At 37.3% G+C, this 21,190-nt stretch overlaps 1 protein-coding gene across 1 annotated transcript in view; it reads left to right on the top strand.

The window, feature by feature from the left end:
- Positions 1-2,211: 2,211 nt before the first annotated feature.
- MYO15B (myosin XVB) overlaps positions 2,212-21,190 on the top strand; it is a 73,063-nt gene continuing 54,084 nt past the window's right edge. Inside the window, exons 1-5 of the mRNA XM_070934413.1 lie at positions 2,212-3,568; positions 5,455-5,774; positions 13,320-13,423; positions 14,811-14,874; positions 18,707-18,820. Coding sequence (XP_070790514.1) covers positions 2,212-3,568; positions 5,455-5,774; positions 13,320-13,423; positions 14,811-14,874; positions 18,707-18,820 — 1,959 coding nt within the window. The remainder of the gene's footprint in view (positions 3,569-5,454; positions 5,775-13,319; positions 13,424-14,810; positions 14,875-18,706; positions 18,821-21,190) is intronic.

The raw sequence follows: 21,190 nt of genomic DNA, 5'->3' as shown, positions 1-21,190 counted from the left end.
ATCTCGAAGCTGCCCTGCATCAAGCAGAACCCAAGGAAACCAGTATTTCTCAAAGTACAGGCATATTTCCCCATCTTCCAAGCAAGATATATGAAACAAGAGCCGCAACGTTTTGGGATCAGTAGCTTTTGATACAATTCTGAGAGTCAAATTGTATGTACTCTTCTCTGCTCTCATTTAGCCCAATGGTTACTGAAATATTGGGACTGGATTTTGTTGAACCCACCTACCTGCAAGGCTTCACCAGAAAAAGAAAAGGCCCCAGCCTAAAGTTGTTAGCTTTGAATTGATATGCAGATTTAATACTCTCAGGCTTAGAGTGGCGAAACAATTACAGTTTTTTACCTTACTATTATTAGGGGCACATCAACCTTAATTGGATCATTTACTATTTGATGAGGATTCTCCCCCCCCCCCCAAATATTCTCTGGTTTTTAGGAAATCTGTTTCGCTGAGCTTCATTTGACTTTTTTCCTTCTTTCTGTGCCTAGCAGTACATTTGTGATGGCAAATAAAAGTTTGTACCACAATTGATTCATTAGCTTTTCAAATGCTGCAGGATTTGTTTTCTTTTTAATACGCAAAATTGTTTAAGAAAATCTAGCTTTAAATCCACATGTCACAATCAGGAATACATAAATTAAAAATGCAGCCGTAATGATTCCTGAGTTAATTCCAATGTAAAATCTACAGTTTTTATGAGCACTTTTTTGCCCCTATATCTGAATCTGGCATGTCCTCTACATTCAATCAAAACTCATTGGTTCTATTTTGCCAGAGGACTGCTAGCCACCTGCTGCCATTGTTGGTTGAAAAGTTCAACTGTGCCATACAGAATCTTGAATTATTGATACTAGCTTCCCTTCATCCTTCTGTTCCTCACCGCATAGACTTCCTAGTTCAACCAAAGTTTGCTATCAAAGTGGATATGCTTATAAATATTGGAAAGACCTGTACTGGTTATTAGAGAAATAAGGATCATGGTTTGCTTAGTTTTGCAAAAGTGTGAGTTCTGCTAACTTCATCACAACTAATCCTTTAAATGAAATCAGAGTGGACAGGTAAGTAGGAACATGTGAAAAAATATGCTTGTTTTTGCAATATTAAGATAAAACAGAACTTTTAGTTAGAATGAAAACATTTTAAAATCAGGATGCACTGAAAATATGGGTTTAGATCCCGAGTCAATAAAATGTTATTGCTGTGGTAGCTCCATTCATTTGGGATGCAGGACAATCTACCAAATTTTATCGGAGTAGCTTTTATTAATGTAAGATAGACAAATAGGACTGTCTGCATGTCTGAATTTTACTTGTGTTACAATGCAAAAAGCTAACAGTTATGTATGTCACCACTTTTGTAAGAAATCTCAATTTTTCTAGCTAAGAAGAAAAAGCTGAAAGCCTATCTGAATCAATATCAGACTTACCCATTTGTCAAATGTAGAGTTTTCTTTCTCGTACCCAATAATATTTTTCATGTACTTCTTGCCTGTTTGGTTTTAGAATACAATTTATTCTTTTCAATTTCCATGGAATAGGATTGCTGTATTTTCCTAAGGAGAATTAAAAAAAACAACATATCTGCTGGTGCTTGGTGCTTGAGAAAAATTAAACAGTTTAATTACATTCTATACTTGGTGACCATTCACCTTAGTTTAGCATCTTTCCTTCTAGTGAAATAATGCATTAGTGCAATTCCCAGGTTGTTTGTGTTATTGACATAAGCAGAAACTGTAATTTTGGACTTATCATAAACTACATAGGATCCCATCCTTCCTGCTAGGATTGCATTGAATTGAATTTGAAATGTTTAATTCTCCTAACTCTTTAATTCAGAAGCAGCCAAAAAATTGTCCTCAATCTCAATGGAGAGAGAAAGGAAACTGTATTTAAAGTCCAGGTATAAAATATAAAGATAGAAATATTACATTTTTGTATAATATTTTGCCAAGACACCTAATATCATAGGTGTGTTGGAATAATAAAACATTGATGTCCTTACTGTCTTGATATATAAAGTAAAACATAAGTGTTGGATGGGCTGACACGTCCCTAAAATCCTGGAGGACCTCAGATAATACAGAAATTGATCATCTTATTTGTAAGTGTGTTGCATTGCATATAAGGATTGTTATTTGCAAACGGTTGGACATAGAAATGGCATTTTTCTCTTCCTCCCCCTCACAGATGTGCTCACAAATGAAGAAAAATGGCACCTTCTCAATCTAAGGCAGAACAAAAAACACATCGAAAAAAGAAATCCAGCAATCCTTCTCAGAAAAAGAAAAAGCATGCTGAAGAATTTAAAAGGCAGAAGAAAAGACAGAAGAAAAGAAAGAGCGATGAAGAAATTAATTCTGATTATAGGTTCTCTGATCAGGATGGGGATTGTGTTTCCCTACAAAGCCTGACAAAAAGTGGGAAAGATTTGACCAAGGGAGAAAGAAGGAGCGGCTTCAAAGAAGTAAAAGAAAAGAGACAAATTAGAGAAGGTCATTACGAGAGAAGATATGGAGAACCAATAATCTATTTGGGAGAGAAGACTAAAAGAAGGACCCAGAAACCAGAATATCAGGGTTCAGAGCAACTACACAATGTCATTGTCAAAAGCTACAAACCAGGAGGCATTGAAAATCATGAGAAATATGCATTGAAAGAAGAAGATAAAGTGCCAGCAAGAAAGTATAAAGCTACTCCTGATGCAGAATCTTTCAGAATAGAAAGTGAGGAAGAGTTCTCTTGGAAGCAAGAGACATGCCAAAGAAGAAATTATAATAAAACTGGAAACCAATCTAAATGGGAGGCTCACTCTCACAGCAGTAAGAGGTACAACAGAAAAAACAAGGAAGGCAAAGCAATGAAGGCTAAAAAATTGGCCAAAACGCTTTCCAAAGGAAGTCCTGTGAATTCAGAAGATTCATCATGTTTGGATTCCCAAGATGAATGCAGGTGGAACCAAAGAAGTGGAAATAAAGTGACAGGCAAGACCAGGTTCAAAACAATAGAGAAGAGGAGCTCTTTGGAAGATAACCTTGGTGAGAAATGGCGACCAGCTTTTACAGAAAATCAGTTTGCCGGAGAAAGAAGAAATTATCGGACATCTCAGAAAACAATTAGGCAAAAGAAAGAAAAGCCTGAGATCAAAAAGAAGAAAAAAGACTTACAAACTAAAGAGAATTATTTTAAGAGAAATGAGAAAATAAAGAGGAAGGAGAGAAGTTCAGTGACAGGAATAGCTCTACTGAGTGACAGCCATGAACAAACTGATGATGAAAGCAGCCCAGAAAACCATAGCAGAAGCCACACTGAAGACGAGAGAGATTCTTGGGAACATGGAAATCCACCAGAATATGAAAGTAAAGACGAGTCTTACTATGAGGACAGTAGAGGTGGAAGTGAAGATATTGAAAATGAGATAAGTAGCACTGGGGGAAAAAGTGGCAGTAAGAAGGGAACAGCACTTCTTGACATGACAAGATCAAAGTTCCATAATGTTAGCTTGAATAAGTCCCTACAAGAGAACATCACTGTAGAAGAAAATACAAGTTTCAGTGACCCAATGGCCAGTATTCAAAGCACCTCTTCACAATTGGTAACATGTAGAAGTCAGGCTCCTAATAAATCTGATGCAGCCAAACAAAGATCCTGTTTAGAACAGCATTCAAGCCAATTGGGTCAAACCAGGGTGGATGGAGTAGTTTCGCTGGCCAAAAAATATACTCACTCTGATTCTCAGCCTCAAATTCTGCTGAAGGTGGACAGCAAACATGCTAAAACCAAGCAATTAGCGATTAGCAAGCTTTTTTCTCCCAGAAAGGAAACAGAGATTGGTTCTGAACTGGAGGAAACTGAAAGTCTCCATTTAGAAAAAAATTCAAGAAAAAATAAATCACTTTCAAGATCTAAAGCGAAAGAACATTCTGCTGAGAAGAAAGACACAGAAGGGGAAAAAATAGGAAAGGTCAAAACAGTTGCACACCAGACTCTAGGCAGAAAAGAGACCAAGGAGATTGCATGGGAACAAACTCCTGGTGCAAAACAATTCATGGTTAAGCAACCCAGACACAGATCGTTACAAACAATTTCCGCATTTAGGAAAGTAACCCATTGGCTCAGCCATAAATCTCACACAAAAGCAAACTTGAAACATCGTTTCTTAAAGATAGTGCGTGCAATTGGCATCTCAGGATGGTTCTCCAAGAGGTTTGGTAAGAGGATGAGGAGCAGCCAACCATATGGATTCAGGAGAAAAATGACCAACAGAATTGTTAATTTAGTTGGGCTGGCCAAGAAGTGTAATAAGACTTCCACAGGACAGTACACGAGAAAGGATTTAGATATCAAAGGATATTCTTGTTCTTCATCAAATTGTGATCAAATTTCAAACGAAGAGACATTAATAGAAAAGGATCAGCAAGAAGGGAGGACTTCAAACGATCTCTTCAATGAAGCTGGTTTTTCACGGATGAAGTCCAATGAACTTTCTGAGGAAGAAAATCATGTTACTAAAAATAAGTTTGCCATTGTATTTCCCCAGGTTCACCAATTATTGAATTCAGAAAATGTTTCTCTTGGAATCTCTAGAAATAATAGGAAAAGAAATACACAAGGATTTCCTTGCAGTTTTCAAGCTGATGAATCCATACTAAGTAAGCCCAATCATGTGAAATCTAAAGTAAATGAAAATTCTTCATAGTACATGAAGACTTTAAAGTCAAACATGTACAACTGGTTATTTTCTAAATGTTTTTGCTGTGTCCTCTTTCTTCCAAGTTTAGGTTCCTGGTGCATTCTCTTTTTGGGCTCAGCTACTATATAATTCCATTTTCTTACTAATGGCTACATATGTTCTTGCTTCTTAGAATCAAAACTTAGCAGTACTAAGGGGATCAGTCCCAATTTTCTGCTCTACTCTTTCTTTAGCCATGCTGAGTCCATTTCACAGATTGATTATATTCTTCCCTTCTGCAGTACTGGGAATAAATAAAGCGTTGTACATTGAAACAAACCACACACAAATTAATGGACTGTCCAATATACATGATCTTCACAGTTCTCCAAAATACATATGTTAGTAACAAAGTTCAAATGTGACACTGTCAAAGGAGATTATGTATCTACCTACCCCATTCTACTTTCTAGAAAATACGTGGTTTTTTTTCCTTTGCAGTATTTATAGCTACAATTTTAAATTATTCTGCAATTATTCTTTTATTTTTAGCTGAAATTAGACATCACCAAATCAAGAGGCAAACCTATTTCCAATGATACATCATTGTTTAAAAATTTGAAGTAAAATCTGAGGGGAAAATAATGCACAAAACAATGTGTTCACATTTTTTAAAACATCTGTACTGTAATTTCTCTGTTTTGTTTTCCATTCTTTGGAAGGACCAAGGGTTTAGATAGACACTCCAGACTCATATAAAAGAGAGTTATTTCTCTCTTTTAGTGGAAAAGAAAAAGTCCCAGGGCTCTTCTTCCGGCCACTTTGAGGAAGAAGATATGGAAGACTTCATTCAGAGCATCGAGCCAGAAACCACGGAGCAAGTACACTGGACTCAGTACCAACCTCCTACATGTGACTCTACAACTTGGTTGAATTCTGAAATGCTACTTCCACGGCTTACCATTGAGAACCTAAGCAAGTGGACTTTATATAAGGAGAAGGGCTCAATCCAGTCTCATAAATCAAAAAAGTCGCTGTTGGAAAGATGGGAAGCGGAAGATATCGCTGAAGATATTCTTCAGCAGGACATAGCCCAGAAACAGGTTAGGAACATAGGAAACTCTCGTATACCATTATTCAGTCTACTGGCACTAGTCTGTCCTTGTTTCAAAAGAGTTCTTTCTTAGCCCATCCAAAGATGAACCTAGGTCTAGAGCAGAGGTGTCAAACTCACATTGTCACGTGACATATCACGACTTTTTTCCCCTTTGCTAAACTGGGCGTGGGCGTGGCCAGTGCGTGATGCATCCGGGCCGCGAGTTTGACAGCCCTGATCTAGAGGCTTATAGAAACTGCCTGATCCACAGCTGCGGAAAAGACTTAGTTCAATCTGAGTCATTTCAGAAACAGTATGGTCTGACTTGATGGTTTGCTTGAAAGTCAAGGGAAACACTTCCAGGACAGAGCTTTGCTTAACCTGTAACTGGAATAATATAAGTTCAGACCCATCTGTTTCATTTAGATCAATACAAATCATTCCATGCTTCCTCAGAATTTGGTGTTTGGTTGAACGACATACAACCTTCTCTATGCAAATGTATCTGCAATCACAGATCCACTATCGTATCCTACTACATACACTTGTATTTAAAATTGTTTTAATAAAGCCCTTGCATTGTGGTTAGCCACATGCATAAAGGATCATTATAATCGCTAATTGATTAAAAGGATGCTATATATAACTTAGAAATATCTTGGTCATATTTTTCCAGGTATATAAAGATGGATATTGTTACACAGAATTAGAAAAGACAGAAGACCTTTCCAAGCTGGAGTAAGTAAAACACGGGTAATTATTGACAGAACATCCCTTGCAGTGCCATTTTTCTGGCCTATTGTTGATTTCCTCTCCAAAGTATTAGGGAGGCAGTTCTTAAAACACAGTGGAACGCTCTACATTCTGAAACTAGTCCATCCCTGGAAATGAATCACTATTTACTTCAAAGATTGACCATGTTTCCACCTGACTTTAGTTTGAGGTTAGTAAAGTATGTGAATATTAAAAATAACTACAATATTTCTGTTTCTTCTTATAGGGAGGTCTGTGAAAGCTCTGTGTTGTTATGCCTGAAGAAGAGATTCCATCAAAGTGTTATCTATGTATGACCATTTTTTTTTTAATATCTGTGATTGTTGTATATGATTGAAACGTGGGGCGTGGGAAGGGAACATGTTGTCTATGAAGATCCATAATCACCTTGAATAAACAATAGAAGAGAAGCAACTGTCTTGTAATAGCTCTCTAGAGGATCTCTTGTTGCTTTTCCTGGTCTTCTAGAGACTGAACATGGGAGATCTTTCAGGCAAAGCCTATGCTCAACACAAGAAATGGAACTATTTGTTGACATGCCAGCTAAACTAATGAGCATAAATGCAATAAAGTCATATTCTGTTTCTTCCCAGACCTATGTTGGCCACATCTTGATCTGCATCAATCCATTCAAGGCTGTCAATCTTTATTCAGAAGATGTGATCATCCAGTACCAGAAAGGAATGCTTTCTAGACATGCCCCGTATGTCTGTATTTTTAATTCCTCTTTTATTTGGGGTTTTTGTTGGGATACAGTAAGGCTAAAACCGGTATAGCTGAATGTGGATGTATGGAGAAGTGTTCCCTTTGGGCTCTGGGAATTCATATTGTGGTCTTTAAACATTTTTGTTTTTATTGCTGTTCTGGGAGCTAAACAAGGTTATGGTCAGAGGTGAAATGCTCCCAGTTTGGACTGGATCACCCAATCTGGTAGCAATGGCAGCAGGTGGTTCGAAGAACCTGTAGCAAAAATCCCTGCGCCCCCCCCCCCCCACCATGCCCAGCTGAGCCGCACGATCATCAGAGGCTTTTTTTTTTTTACTTTTAAAAGCATTTTTTCTACAACCTCTTCCAATGAAAAAATGATTTTAAAAGTAAAAAAAAAAAAGCCTCTGATGATCGCGTGGCTCAGCTGGGATCGTCAGGCTTTTCAAAGCATTTTTTTCTGCAACCTCTTGGCTGAAGAGGTGGTAAAAAAAATGGTTTGAAAAGTCTCTGATGATCCCAGCTGAATCACCTGATCGGCAGAGAGGCTTTTCAAAGCATTTTTAAAAAAGCCTCTCTGACGATTCCAGCTGAGTTGCCTGATCGGCAGAGGCTTTTCAAAGCATTAGAAAAAATGCTTTGAAAAGTTTAAAAAAAAAAAGTTGGCCACACCCACCCAGTCACATTACTCCCCCCCCCCCAACCATGCCCACAGAACCGGTAATAACAAATTTTACATTTCACCCCTGGTTATGGTGCATAAGATGGATGGCTATATAAGTTAAATATATAATTTACATCCTATAAATGTATCATTCAATTTATATTAGTTAAAATTCTTATTGTCCCTCATGATCTTATAATAATTTCTTCTGACTAAAACCATCTTTGGAACTAAGCAAAACAGTGTATTTATCATCAATGAGCATGGTATTTTTCCTTGATGTTTTAACAACTTAATTTGGGGGAGGGGGAAAATATGCCTCTATGGCTAAAGAGTTGGAAATGAGAAATTCTTGCTGATCTCTGCAAATTACAGGTAGTCCTCAATTTATGACCACAACTGAGCCTCATATTTCTGTTGCTAAGCAAGACAGGGAAGTGAGTTTTGCTCCATTTTACGACCTTTCTTGCCACAGTTGTTAAGTTAGTGACATGATTGTTAAGTGAATCTCGCTTCCCCAAGAGGTGATCATATGATCCCTTGACACTGCAATCATCATAAATATGAGTCATCTGCCAAGCATCTGAGTTTTGATCACATGACCATGGGGATGTTGCAAGAGTAGTGTGAAAAATGGTGATAACTTACTTATTTGAGTGCCATTGTAACTTTGAATGGTCACTAAATGAACTGTTTACTACTTGTATTTTCATTGACTTTCTACCCATGCCATTCTTAACTAAGTCTGCCCTTGGTTCTAGAACCCTTTAATTCATAGAATGTAATGATGGAACTTTCACTCTCTATTGTATTTATTTAACGTTCTCTTGCTTCTCATAGGGAAGAGGCAATAAAGAAATCTGTAGTTATGATTTGCTATCGCAGTAGGGATGATATAATTATGTCATCCTGGACTTTGGAACTGATAGTTTCGCTGATGCCTTCCCTTTCATATTAATGGACTCATGTGGGTTGTTAGATTATATTCATCATTTATTTCCCATTGGGATGAGTCAGAGCAGTTGTTACAGGGTCTGCAGTCTGAAGTCTTGGATTTGTGCTCCAAAGTTCTACCCTGATGTTACTGAACAACAGGTACCATCCAAGACCGAAGGCCTTTGAATGAAAAAATCTTCAAATATTCTCACTAGACAAAGAGACATACAGTTCTCAGATTTTCTTATTTCTGTGTCCACAACATTTAGTACATGGGATTAGTTTTTTTTAAAAGTGTATCATTACTTTACAACTATGGTTCTTTGTATCTGGAGCATCTTATTTTGATGTGGTTCAGTTTCACTTCCAAACTGATAGGCATCAGGTATGTTGATAGCAGGCGAAATTATATTTCTTCTTAGGAAGAAATTTTTTAAATTTTTAAAAAAATTTTAAATGTTCAATTGGTTTGTGTTTTTTTTAAATTTTTGGGCCAAATTTATATATATTTTAATTGTTTTTAATATTTGTATTTCATGTTTTTAATTCTGGCTGTGCACCGCCCTGAGTCCTCAGGGAGAAGGGCGGTATATAAATTGAAAAATAAAATAAATAAATAAATAAATAAATAAATAAATAAATAAATAAATAAATAAATAAATTAATTAATTAATTAATTAATTCTGCTGAAGAAAAACTAAGAATTTATAAGTTTCTCTGAGTTGTAGACATTACATCTTAGGCTGTAGATATGTCAAAGTTAAGAACATTGAACATCTAGTCAGAAAAAGTATCCCCAAAATAATATTACTAAGAATTCTTTTATTAGATTTTTTTTTTAGCAGTGTGGCCCTATATATGCTCACCCAGAAAGAAGCTCCATTGTGTACTGAAGATTTCATCCAGGTAGTTCTGTAGGGTTACCGCCTTTGTGACTTTGTCTTGGGAACTGATTTTTAGTATGTTTCCCCTTTCGGTGTTCATTTCAGTATCTGCAGACTTTTTTTTTTTCTTTTGGTGAAGGTAGGAAGAATACACATGTAGGTATCATGTTTTATTTCTGAAACAAATAAAACTGAAGTGACATTGCTGAGCAGAGTTGGGTGTTTGGTGGGTATATTAAGAAAATTGTGTTTGTTTCTTTGTGGCTTTCCAGACATATCTTCGCTGTAACAGAAATGGCTTATGCCTTCTCTCAGAGCTCAGAGAAAGAACAGTGTATTGTTATCAGGTAAAAGTAAAGGTACCTTTGTCAATATAATGTCATAGTTTTCTCTTTTTTATATATATTTCCTTGTTGTCTTGAATAAATACAAATCAAGAAGCATTCTGGGGAATACTGTTGCCTGTCCCCTTTACTTCATGTATCACGGTGAAGTTATTTCTGTTTTCTTCCTCCAACTTTCTCTTTTTTTAGGGCTTTGTAGTTTTGGCAGCTAATCTGAGGGTGTTTGGGGTAGAGGGCCAGGGGATTAAATCACCTAACTGGCCTCACTAAGCCAGTCAGTTGGGCCAAAAGGAAAGGCAGAAATGATCTGGCTTCCTGTTCTGCATCCTATCCAACTCCCCTTACCTACCTGCTGAGGGCTTTTAGTCAGAAGATCTACAAATGGTAGAAAGAAACAGTCAGAGTTGTCTTCTGTGATATCATTTTATGAGCAAAACAATTAAGACTGACATTTTTATAATGATGTTGACTTTGAAACAACAGTGAGTTGACATCAGTAAAAAAAAAGTTTAAAAAGAGCCTTAAATCTCTTGGTTGGGAAAAGGTTTAACTGTCCCCAACAAAATAACTTCAGGTGCCGGACTGAGTTCCTTTTTTTTTTATGGGTTTGGTTCTCATGATCTTCTGGAGAAGGCTGGTGGTGGAAATGGTGGGACGAAGCTCCCCCCCTCCCCCTGGGTTCTCTCTGGCCAAGTGCCTTTCCTCAAGGGCTTTCTTTCCAATCCTTCATGGTTATCACAGTGGCACTGTGCCCCTGGGAAAAGCAATACAAGAGAAATGTTGGAAAAGAATTGCTGATACAGTTTGTTTAATGGTTCTTATGATTAATTTGTGCATTTCAATTTTGTCAGATCTGAGGCACATATTTTACCAAAATATATATTTGGGAATCTACTTTAACAGATTTACAAGAGTTGGAAGGGACCTTATAGGTCATCTAGTCCAACCCCCTGCTCAAGCAGGAGATCCTACACCATTTCTGACAAATGGCAGTCCAATCTTTTCTTGAAAGTCTCAAGTGATGAAGCTCCCACCGAAGTTGTCCGAAGGCAACTTCTGTTCCATTGGTTGATTGTTCTCACTGTCAGAAAGTTCCTCGTCATTTCTAGGTTGAATCTCTCCTTGGTCAGTTTCCATCCATTATTCCTTGTCTGGCCTTCAGGTGCTTTGGAAAACAGCTTGACCCCCTCCTCTCTGTGGCAGCCCATCAAATATTCAAACATTGTTATCATGTCTCCCCTGGTCCTTCAAAAGGTGTTTGTATTAATAAAGGGCTGTTGTTCTTCTGATTGATTTAAGTCAGGTTAGAGCCATGAGTCCTACATGACAAACCAAAGACCCCATAGATGCATATTAAATGGAGTAGGAGGAACACAACATCCTAATTAGATTGTCCTAACATGATACTGAAGAGTACAGACCTAGATGCATATACATTCATCAAGTTACAGTATTATTTCAAAAGTACATGGACTATTTCCTTGGTAAAAATACCATAATTTATTATTATACAGAAGGAATTTACAAAAAGAAGTTTCTCTACAAATTTATTGTACTGTATTTTTGTAACACATTAGAACAATAGATGCAATCACACCACTTTGCTGGAAAGACTTATTATTTCAAGTCCCAATTATTCTGAAGTAGTTTATGGATTATTGTATTTTTATCAAGTGTTTGATGTGCTTTTTGCTAGCTGGAATGATTTAAGACTTTTGATTTATTATTGTATCCCTTATGTGTATATACATGAGAATCCAGAGATCTCAATTAGGCAATGTGTTCTAATGAATAAAAATACAAATACATTAAATTAAAAAAATTTCTATTACATCAAGATGGTCTGATGAAAATGCTGATCACAACTGATTTTTTTTTTAAAAAATGTTTTTTGCTGCAGTGGTCAGAGTGGCTCAGGGAAGAGTGAAGCTGCCAAAGCTGCTGTCCTATACTTATCTAGGCTATACCAAAAGCAAGAGTGTCATGGAGGAAAGCAAGTATGATGGTCGTATCATTATCATGATAGAACAATATGCAAGTAATGATAGAAGAGAATATTTATTGCTCAGGGTTGAACTGTGGAGTCCTTGGTGCTCTCTGACCTTGGTGTTTTCTTGCAGATGTTTCATTACAAAGCTAAGTAACATCATTAATGATAGAAGGGAGTAGGACTTGTTCCCTTTTTATATATAGTAACTTGAACTGTGAGTATTGGTGGGAGTGTTCTTGTGGATCATTGATTAGGCTGTTGTTAATGTTAGCTAGTTGGTCTGAATTGATAATTTCTTGACTGGAGTATTGTTTACTTCTTGATTGTTGGTCTAGTATTAATCTTGGTGTTAATCTTGGAAGCCTGGCACTCAGACAAATCAACAGTCAGGCATATAGAGATAAACAACATATATCGGTACATACCATTCAAAAGAGACAATCAAAAATCTAGAAAGGAAACAAAACAACCAAAACAACACGTCACCACCAATCAAAACCTAGATAAACAGAGATTAAGTGTTTTAGCATTGATGATGTTACTGAGTTCAGTAATGAAACATCTGGAAGAAAACCACCAACCTCAGAGAGTCCACAATATGCAAGTAACTCAGTCCCTGTTCATTGTTAGCTTACGTTTAACATTACTATGATCTGACCTCAGTCACATGTGCTAAGTCTCCAGTTTATGCAAACCTAATTGATCAGTTAGGGAGCAGTCTGAAATTCCTGTGTGGTCTGCTAAGTATCTGTAAGTGACTGCAGATCTCTCTCTCTGCAGGTAGAAATGGAGATCTGTGAACAGAGGGAACAAAGTGAACTGGGAATTGAGGTTCATTGCTCAATGAACCTGGTGGCTTAGCTACTTCTGTTGATTGGTCAATGCTGAGAGTCAAATAGGGCATTTTAGGATATGCTTTGGGTTGATACTGCAGGATCCTGAACCTTCTCATTCATTCTTTCTGTAAAATCTGATTGGTTTCAGTGAGAAGGAACAATTATGGTGTTTGGGGGGGGGATGGACAGGATGGACACAAACCTGTTACAAAACCTAGCAGCACCCCTACTTATTATGAAGCCAGCAAACCTTTAGATATGGCTGATTATCTCTGCATATCCTGTCTCTGGATGCTGGCCCACCTCAACTAGTACATTTCTTCTGTTAATTAAAACTCATACAAAGGTTCCATTAATTTCCTTTTATTAAATTGCAGTCGTATTAAATAACAACAACAGTATTTATCTTGCTCTTATAGCCATCCAATGTGCTCCCCATCCTAGAAAGTTTTGGAAATGCAAAGACTGTCCTGAATGACAACTCCAGCCGTTTGGGGAAATTCTTGCACTTCCACTTGAGACAGTGAGTAGAGAAAGACATTCAGATGGGCATATTCCTGCCTTAAGCTTTAGTGGCTCCAACTATTCCTCTGAAACAGGGGTCTCCAACCTTGGCAACTTTAAGGCTTGTGGACTTCAACTCCCAGAATTGTGGACTTCAACTCTGGGAGTTGAAGTCCACAAGTCTTAAAGTTGCTAAGGTTGGAGACCCCTGCTCTGAAACATATGCTTATTGTTTTAGCCAGTAACTAAATCAATTTATGTTGGATCAATTTATTATAATATAATAAATTAATCAAGCTTCCATGATTGAGAAATCTGTCTGTCAGAAGCTGGGGCTACTATTCAAGCCCCTCTTTATTAAGGGAAAGAATAAATTGCTACTAATATCACAATCTACACTCCAAAGAGTCATTCACAGAGGTGAGCCATCTTTTGTTTATTATGATTTTATGAATAAACATAGTTGGTTTAGTTCATATAGCAAGTTAATCCAAAATCAGTTATATTATGATTTAGCACATAAAACCAATCCGTGTAAAACCAATCTGTTTATTGACACTTAAAAGCTAAAAATCTAACTAAACCATAGAAAGTGTTTAATTTTTTTTCCACCACTGAATGACAGTTCAGTTCTGCTAAGGCTTGTTGTGAACTATCAAGATATACAGTAATATATTGACAACTCTAATCTCCAGATGTTATCTCTTGAAAGTCTATTGATGCTGAATTCATTGACTGAGTTCACACATAATGCTAAATGACAATGTTTAACCAGTGTTATGAGTAAACCAGAGAAGGAGGATCTAAGCTCTTTCTGTTCTGAGTTTCCATTATTGATTTTGGAAGTAAATTTAAATATATATTTAATCTTGTATCTTTCAATTTATATTGTTTTTATTTGTTTCCTAGTACAATTTGATAGCTTATTAGTAACCTTGACTATCACTAAGTGTTGTATCTTTTTATTCTTGATGAATGCGTTTTATTCTCCTTATATACACTGAGAGCATATACACCTAAGACAAATTCCTTGTGTGTCCAATCACACTTAGCCGATAAAGTATTTTATTCTATTCTATAGTAGCAAAGACCTCACATAATGAATCTCAGGCATTTGCAGGCTCTTACTTCCTCTTCTTGGTTTCAGGTACAATGTCTATTGTCAGGATGAGAAGTAAAATGACTCCAGGATCCAATCTGAGTTGGTCACCGAGATCAAAGGTTTATTTTTCCAAGCAGCACATTATGGAGACAAAGGAGTTCCCTGATGATGGGCTCCAGTACAAGGCCAAAAGTTTGGAAGAAAAAAATCTTTGGTCCCAGTAACCAATTTAGATCGGATCTGCATCATTTTACCTTCATTCATGTAAAAATGACTCCTTTTATAATAATATTTTTCCTTATAGCGGTTTCATTGTGGGTACATCGATTTCTCAGTACCTTTTGGAAAAATCTAGAGTTGTTTTTCAGGTAAGCCTCAATCATCCATATGTATCAGACCATAGGTAGTTATGTATATGCATTGTATAATTATGTACCAAGGAATCCTAACTGTGTGATAAATCCATGCAGTATTCAACAGAACTGAATGTTTGCTTAAAATAATAATAATAATAATAATAATAATAATAATAATAATAATAATAATAATAATAATAATAATAATAATAATATAATATATTCACCTTCTCATCACCCAATAAAAGGCCTTGTGGAGCTCTTCTGCATTTTTCCTTCTTTTTCTTTGTTCTTATTTTGGTGGCAGCAGAAAAGATAGAAAACATGGGAGGGTTATAAGTGGAATTATCTAGAATTCCTGTGAAATCCTGTGAACGGGACAGATTTATTTTCTACTACCAGCTCTGAAGAGACTCAGTTAATCAGGTCCTGATCAGTACCTCATCTTCATAGAGTTGCTTTTAAATTGCACTACTCTTGGCAGTGTTCCCTAAGAAATTCTCCCCCTAGTCTGGCACCTTCCACATATATTGGGCAATTCCTAAAACATCTGGTGAGTAGCAAGCTGAGGGTAGGTTGCTTTGAAGCCTCCTTATTTTCCTTTTTTCCTTTTTGAGGGGTGTGGTGAGAGGAGCTTTCATATATTTTATGAGCTGTTGGCTGGCCTGCCAACAGAACAGAAAGAAGAACTGTATTTGCAAGAGCCGGAGACTTACTTTTATCTCAACCAGGCAAGTAAACAGATGACTTCAGAGATGTGATTCAGTCATAACAGGATTTGTCCTTGCATTACATTGAGAATAGAAGAAATCTGAGCCCCTGAGCTCATTTTTTTTAATGGCCTTCAAAGCCCTTTTGATTGCACTGCTAAATATTCTTATCGCTGTGAGGAACAGAATATAATAAATAGTGGAAATTAGTATATGAGTGTGTGTCTTCCTGCCTATATATCAGGGGTGAAATCCAGCAGGTCCTAACAGGTTCTGGAGAAACGGTAGCGGAAATTTTGAGTAGTTCAGAGAACCGGCAAATACCACCTTTGGCTGGCCCCAGAGCGGGGTGGGAATGGAGATTTTGCAATATCTTTCCCCCAGGAGGGGAGGGAATGGAGATTTTGCAGTATCCTTCCCCTGGAGTGGGGTGGGAATGGAGATTTTGCAATATCCTTCCCCTGCCATGCCCACCAAGCCACGCCCACAGAACTGGTAGGGAAAAATTTTGGATTTCACCCCTGCTACATATGTATACTTGCGTTTATATACACATAAGACACAAATAACATAATCATCCATATCCCATAAAAAATAGAAAATCCCATAAAAACATTACAAGTGATCCTCAACTTATGATGACAGTTGGGACCAGAACCTCTGTCATTAAGTGAAGTGGTCATTAAATGAGACATGCCTGATTTTCTTACCTATTTTGCTGTGATTTTTAATCAAATGACCATTTTTGTTAAGTGAATCATCTAGTCATTAATTACATCTGGCTTTCCCCATTGGCTTTGCATGTCGGAAACTTGCTGGGAAAGTCACAAATGGTGATTAGATGATCCTGGAATACTGATAAATCATGATAAATACATTCCTGTTGCCAAGCAGCTAAATTCTGATCACATGACCATGAGGATACTGTGACGGCTGTAAATGCGAGGACCAGTCAATGGTCACCTTTTTTAGCATTGTTGCAATTTTGAATGGTTTTAAATGAAAGGTCATAAATTGAGGATTATCTGTCCTATTCTGAAGTTTATTGCACATTGAAAGCAATACAATAAACATGTAACAGAGTCAGTCATGGTAAGAGGAGTGTTTCAATATTGAAGAGCAGATTTTTCTAAAAATAAAGATAGGTAATACAATAATCATTCTCTGTTGTGAAGAATTCTTAATACTTTTGTCAGACTATACTTTTTAAGAACATAAAGGTTCATACCACAGTTTCTTCCCCCTCAAGTCTGTTTTTGACGAAGTCTGAAGTCTGATAAAGTCTGAGGATCATCTTTTACTATCCAGATCCAATGGCAATTATATAAACTGAGATTTCTAATTCTAACTGACTTAGTCTAATCAATCGTTTTTCTTCTGTTTGGGACGAAGATACTCAACTCTTTTAGGCTGAGAACAAGTTTGGTCCCATGAATGATGCACCAGAGATTCCACTTCCCAGTGTCCGCTGGCCAAAGACAAAAAAACAATAACAGGCAGACCCAGGAAATATTATAAAGATATTCATGATTCAAGTTAATAATTAACAAGACATTTGTGTTAACTCTTCCAGGGTAGAACATGCAAGGTTTCAAGGAAACATGATGATCAAGATTTTCTGGTCTTGATTAAAGCTCTCCAGATAATTGGTCTTTCTGAAGATCAGTTGACTTCCATCTGGGCAATCCTTGCCGGAATCCTGCAATTAGGAAATATCTGCTTTACTTCTTTTGAGGTTTGTTACATTCTTGTTAATTTCAGGCAGTCTTCATGATGCTGCCTGAGTCTAATGTCTCATCCATTCCCTGCATTGGGCCACCTTTTTTTTTCTTCTAGAAGGAGCTGCATGAACTGCTATTCATATTAGACTAATAAGATGTGCTATCCTTGGACTAGTTTATTTATTTATTTACAGCATTTGTGAGCTATGAGCCCTGAATGGGATACAACAAAGCAAGAAATATCAAACATAAAATAATAAAGTATGTTCATATAATTGCATAGTCAACATTGCTATTACACCAATGATATGGTCCAATTGCAATACATTTTGGCATGATGTACATATAGACATATGCTCTTACTTATAATGTCCTTACCTGGAGCTGAACACTCTTACAACTGAAGAGATGATAGGAGACTTTAGAAGAAGCTCTCCTATTCTACCAGCTCTTACAGTATTAGGCAACACAGTATCAACAGTAGAAATCTTCAGGTTTCTAGGTTCTGTTATCTCCAACAACTTGAAATGGAGACTTAACATTAGAACCATCATTAAAAAGGCACAACAAAGAATGTTTTTTCTGTGTCAACTCAGAAAGCTCAGATTGCCCAAGGATCTGCCGATACAGTTCTACAGAGGAATTATTGAGTCTGCCATTTGTACCTCAGTAATTGTCTGGTTTGGCACAGCAACCAAACAGGACAGATACAGACTTCAACGAATAGTTGGGACTGCAGAAAAAAACAATCGCAACCAGCCTGCCTTCCATTGAGGAGCTGTTTACTGCATGAACCAGAAAGTGGGCTGAGAAAGTATCTACAGATCCCTCACACTCTGGACATAAAGTGTTCAACTTTTCCCCTCAGGACACCGCTATAGAGCATTGCATGCCATAACAAGTAGACATAGTTTTTTCCCCTGTGCCATCACTTCACTGATTGCCACAGCACTGTCTCATCTATCAACTTTTCTCATCTTCTCATCTTTCCTACTATCTTCCCCTATTGGTTTTCTATTGAGTTATCAATTGTTTGTACCTTATGATTAATGTTGTAACTATGATTTATGACCTATGACCTATTACTCGCTGATTATATGTACATCGTGTGGTTATGAACTAGAAACAAAACCGCTGTGTGTCGAATCACACTTGGCCAATAAAGAATTCTATTCTATTCTATTCTATTCTATTCTATTCTATTCTATTCTATTCTATTCTATTCTATTCTATTCTATGCTATGCTATGCTATGCTATGCTATGCTATGCTATGCTATGCTATGCTATGCTATGCTATGCTATGCTATGCTATGCTATGCCATGCCATGCCATGCCATGCCATGCCATGCCATTTTCTCTTGCATGTGCGCGACACATGCAAGAGAAAATACACACATTCTTTTGTTACTTAGAAAGAATCCTTTGAGTTTGTGGTCATCCCCAGTGAAACCGAAATCCAGATTGTTGCCAAATTGCTGCATGTTTCAGCAGAGCTTCTTCAGAGAGCCATCACTCATCGGGTCACTGTGAGTATCATTCCCCCTCTTAGCCATGTCTCACTGCTTTGCACGGGGCTCTCAACTTTGGCAAATTTAAGATGTGTGACCTTCAACAAGACTTCAATTTAAAATGTGTGGCCTTCAATTCCCAGCATTCCCTTGCTGGCTGGGAGTTTATGGCCATACAACTTAAAATTCTAAGGTTGAGAAACACTGCTGTAGAAGATTGAGTGAATGATGCTGATTGTATTCTTGCTGGAGTTAACCCAGTTGGCTTTTTGCCACTTGTGGCCAGCTAGAAAATGGTGAATTGCCAGATCTTGCAAGAGGATGGTGGGCTATTGGGAGCCAGAGAACTGGGTGGCTCTTACGTGGTGGTCTTTGAAAGAGGCTGATCTTGGAGGGTGAGTTTTTAATTTGATTCTCAACACAAATATTTATGAATGTATATTTATATAGGTAGTCCTTGGTGTCTGACCATAATTGAGTCCAGATTTCCATTGTTAAGCAAGACAGTTGTTAAATGAGTTTTGCCCCATTTTACAACCGTTCTTGCCACAGTTAAGTGAATCAGTGCAGTTAAATTAGTAACATGGTTGTTATGTGTATCTGGCTTCCCCATTGACTTGGCTTGTCAGAAGGTTGCAAAAGGGGATCACATGACTTCGGGGCACTGCAACCATCATAAATGTGAGTCGGTTGCTAAATGTCCAAATTTTGAACACGTGACCATGGGGATGTTGCAACAGTCGTAAGTGTGAAAAATGATCATAAGCCACTTTTTTCAGTGCTGTTGTAACTTTGAACAGTCACTAAATGAATAGTTGTTAGTTAAGAATTATGTGTATGTATATGTACATGTGCACATGCATATGTATATGTAAGTATACATGTACATTTTCCCAAAGCAATTCCCTTTCTTGTGATTTAACTGGCTATGTTTTATAATGTTATTAAATTCCTTAGTGACAACAAAAAACTGAAATTATTTTATTGTGCTAACAGTACTAAAATTTATTTGCTGAAGTTAAAGGTGCATAGTTCGGTTTCAGACACTAAAAAAAGAAAAAGCATATAAAAGTCTTTGTGGCATTATATATAGAGAAGGAAGACTCTTTATGAGAAGGAGGGACTCACTGGAGAAGAGCCTAATGTTGGGAACGATTGAGGGCAAAAGAAGAAAGGGGCGGCAGAGAATGAGGTGGATGGATGGAGTCACTGAAGCAGTCGGTGTGAGCCTAAATGGACTCGTCGGGATGTCTTGGAGGGCCTGGAAGGCCTGGAGGAATGTTGTCCATGGGGTTGCGATGGGTCGGCACAACTTCACAACTAACAACAACATATAGAGAAGAAATTTAAAATTTCAGTCCAGGAATTATAAAAATTCCAAAAGGATTAAAAATCCTATGTGTATTTGTCTTGTGGCTCAAGAGCAGGGATGGGCAACCATGGTTCCTTTGCGTCCTGGGGACATCAACTCCCAGAATTCCTGAGCCATGACTGGCTAAGGAATTCTGGGAGTTGAAGTCCACAGGTCATAAGGTGCCATAGTTGCCCATCCCTGCTTAAGAGGGAATGAAAGCTCTCCCTATTTTTTGTCCCAATATCTGTGGATTCTGATTCAGGTACAGGGATTTCCCTGTATAATTGAGGAGGCACATGGGACTTTGCATTCCTAAAAAAGTTGGATTTCCAGAGGGTGTCCATTTAATGTTTTGCTTATCATTCTGCTTTTGAAGGTCAAAGCTGTTGTCAACAAAGAGTATATACATTGACACACTAATTGGATGCTCCAGGTTACACTCAAAAAAGAGGATAGTTTTAGTACAGCTGCCCAAAGTCATTTGCTTCAGTTTGCCAGGGGCAGAACTACAAGGGTGTAAATACTGAACTCAGAATGAATTCTGACTTGTTAAGAAGATGACAGTAAGATATGTAGCACAAGGGCAATATCACGTGTCTGTTTTCAAGTCTCCCTCACCATTGTGGAAAAGGAATTCTCTGGTAAGAATAGGTGGCTGGTAGATGTTACAGATAAGCCTCCTCGCAAAAGAGCTGTACATAAGTTTAGAAGTCTTATAAATCATTTAATTTGAAAGGGAGATGGGGTTTTGGTGGAGGAGAAGGAAAGCTGTGCCATTTTTTTTTTTTTTTGTTATTAAACCATTGTCTCCAATTACATCGGAAATATAACCGGATATCAGTATTTCTCTGAATTTGGCCAATGGGCTGAAGAAGATAGAAGAAGTTATTGAATGGCCATTATGGGCATTTTGCAATTCAGAAAAATAGAATATGTACTTGGCTTGCAGAATCTCATGAGTTCTCAGAAGGTTATCAGGACACTGCTGAATGATTGGTTGATTTTTACCCTGTATGTTATTTTTATGACTACGT

The sequence above is a fragment of the Pituophis catenifer genome, unplaced genomic scaffold (assembly GCF_029215685.1).
Source record: "Pituophis catenifer annectens isolate HBS135680 unplaced genomic scaffold, rPitCat1.0.hap2 SCAF_2, whole genome shotgun sequence".
In the NCBI taxonomy this organism is placed as follows: Eukaryota; Metazoa; Chordata; class Lepidosauria; order Squamata; family Colubridae; genus Pituophis; species Pituophis catenifer.
The sequence above is the reverse complement of the archived record's forward strand: the minus strand, read 5'-3'. Positions and strand labels throughout refer to the sequence as shown.